Source organism: Austrofundulus limnaeus, unplaced genomic scaffold (genome assembly GCF_001266775.1).
Source record: "Austrofundulus limnaeus strain Quisiro unplaced genomic scaffold, Austrofundulus_limnaeus-1.0 Scaffold689, whole genome shotgun sequence".
Taxonomy (NCBI): Eukaryota; Metazoa; Chordata; class Actinopteri; order Cyprinodontiformes; family Rivulidae; genus Austrofundulus; species Austrofundulus limnaeus.
In genome coordinates, this window is record NW_013953091.1 from 3,233 (window position 1) to 4,531 (window position 1,299).

A 1,299-nucleotide genomic window follows, 5' to 3' on the forward strand; every position below is an offset into this window, starting at 1 on the left:
ATTTTCTATTATATTCTATTCTGATCTATTTTATTCTATTCAATTTGATTCTATTCTGTTCTATTCTGTTCTAATCCATTCTATTCTGATCTAATCTATTCTGTTCTGTTCTATTATATTCTGATTTGCTCTGTTATATTCTATTATATTGTATTCTGAACTGTTTTATTCTGTGCTATTCTATTCTATTCTGTTTTGTTCTGTTCTAATCTATTCTATTCTATTCTATTCTTCTCATAATATCATGACTTGTGATGTACAGTGGTTTCTAGCCTTTGAGATGTCCTCTGATGGCCTGACTTTTGTCACTAAATCACCCTCTGATGAGAAAACTTTAGTTCTTTATTAGTTTTGAACAACGGACTGAATTCTGGCTATAAAAACTGAATTTTTGATGGATGGTTCATTCTTTTTTACCCAAGCTTGACACAATCATGAGAAGTTTTTTTGTTTATTTTTAGATTCTGATCCTTTTCTCTTTTAGCCATAATAAAGGCTTTTTCTGAGTGTGTTGTTGCGTCATATCTTAAATTTGTTGATATATTTTGAAGTCAAGCTTCTGTAAAGTTTATAAGTGTTTCAGCAGACGGTATTTTTCTGAAGGAACATGATGAAGAGCTCTGAATCATCTGAAATCATCTGAAAGGACAAAGGTAAAAAGGTTGTTTGTTTTTACAGGTAGCGCTGTGCTGAGGTGAGGCAGCCTGAGACTGGTGGTTACCATGGCACCCAGGCCATCATCAGGGGAGTTATGGGGACTTCATCTGATGCCCCCTAGGATCCTGGTGGACTGCTGCCTCCCAAATGGTGATATTCTGCTCTACTCTGCTCTACACTACTCTGTTCTGCTCTATTCTACTCTACTCTATTTTACTCTACACTTTTCTACTCTATTCTATTTTACTCTGTTCTGCTCTACTCTAATTTACTCTACTTTGTTTTACTCTATATTTTACTCTACTTTGTTTTACTCTACTCTATTTTACTCTACTTTACTCTGCTCTATTTACTCTACTCTATTCTACTCTCCTCTACACTATTTTACTCTCCTCTACTCTAATCTACTTTACTCTGAACAATGGACTGAATTCTGGCTGTAAAAACTGAATTTTTGGTGGATGATTCATTCTTTTTTACCCAAGCTTGACACAATCATGAGAAGTTTTACTTCTGCTCTACTCTATTTTACTCTACTCTAATGGTAAATGGTAAAAATGGTACTGAACTTATAGAGCACTTTTTCAAGTCCCTTCAGACCCCAAAGCGCTTTACACTAACAGACATTCACCCATTCGCACA

The 1,299-nt window shown here is 34.8% G+C and overlaps 1 protein-coding gene across 1 annotated transcript in view; it reads left to right on the plus strand.

Moving 5' to 3' along the window:
- Positions 1-1,299, plus strand: part of zgc:158659 (phosphatidylinositol 4,5-bisphosphate 3-kinase catalytic subunit alpha isoform) — a gene marked incomplete in the record, with an annotated part of 40,445 nt that overhangs the window by 2,930 nt on the left and 36,216 nt on the right. The window contains 1 exon segment of the mRNA XM_014027842.1: positions 679-807. Coding sequence (XP_013883296.1) covers positions 723-807 — 85 coding nt within the window.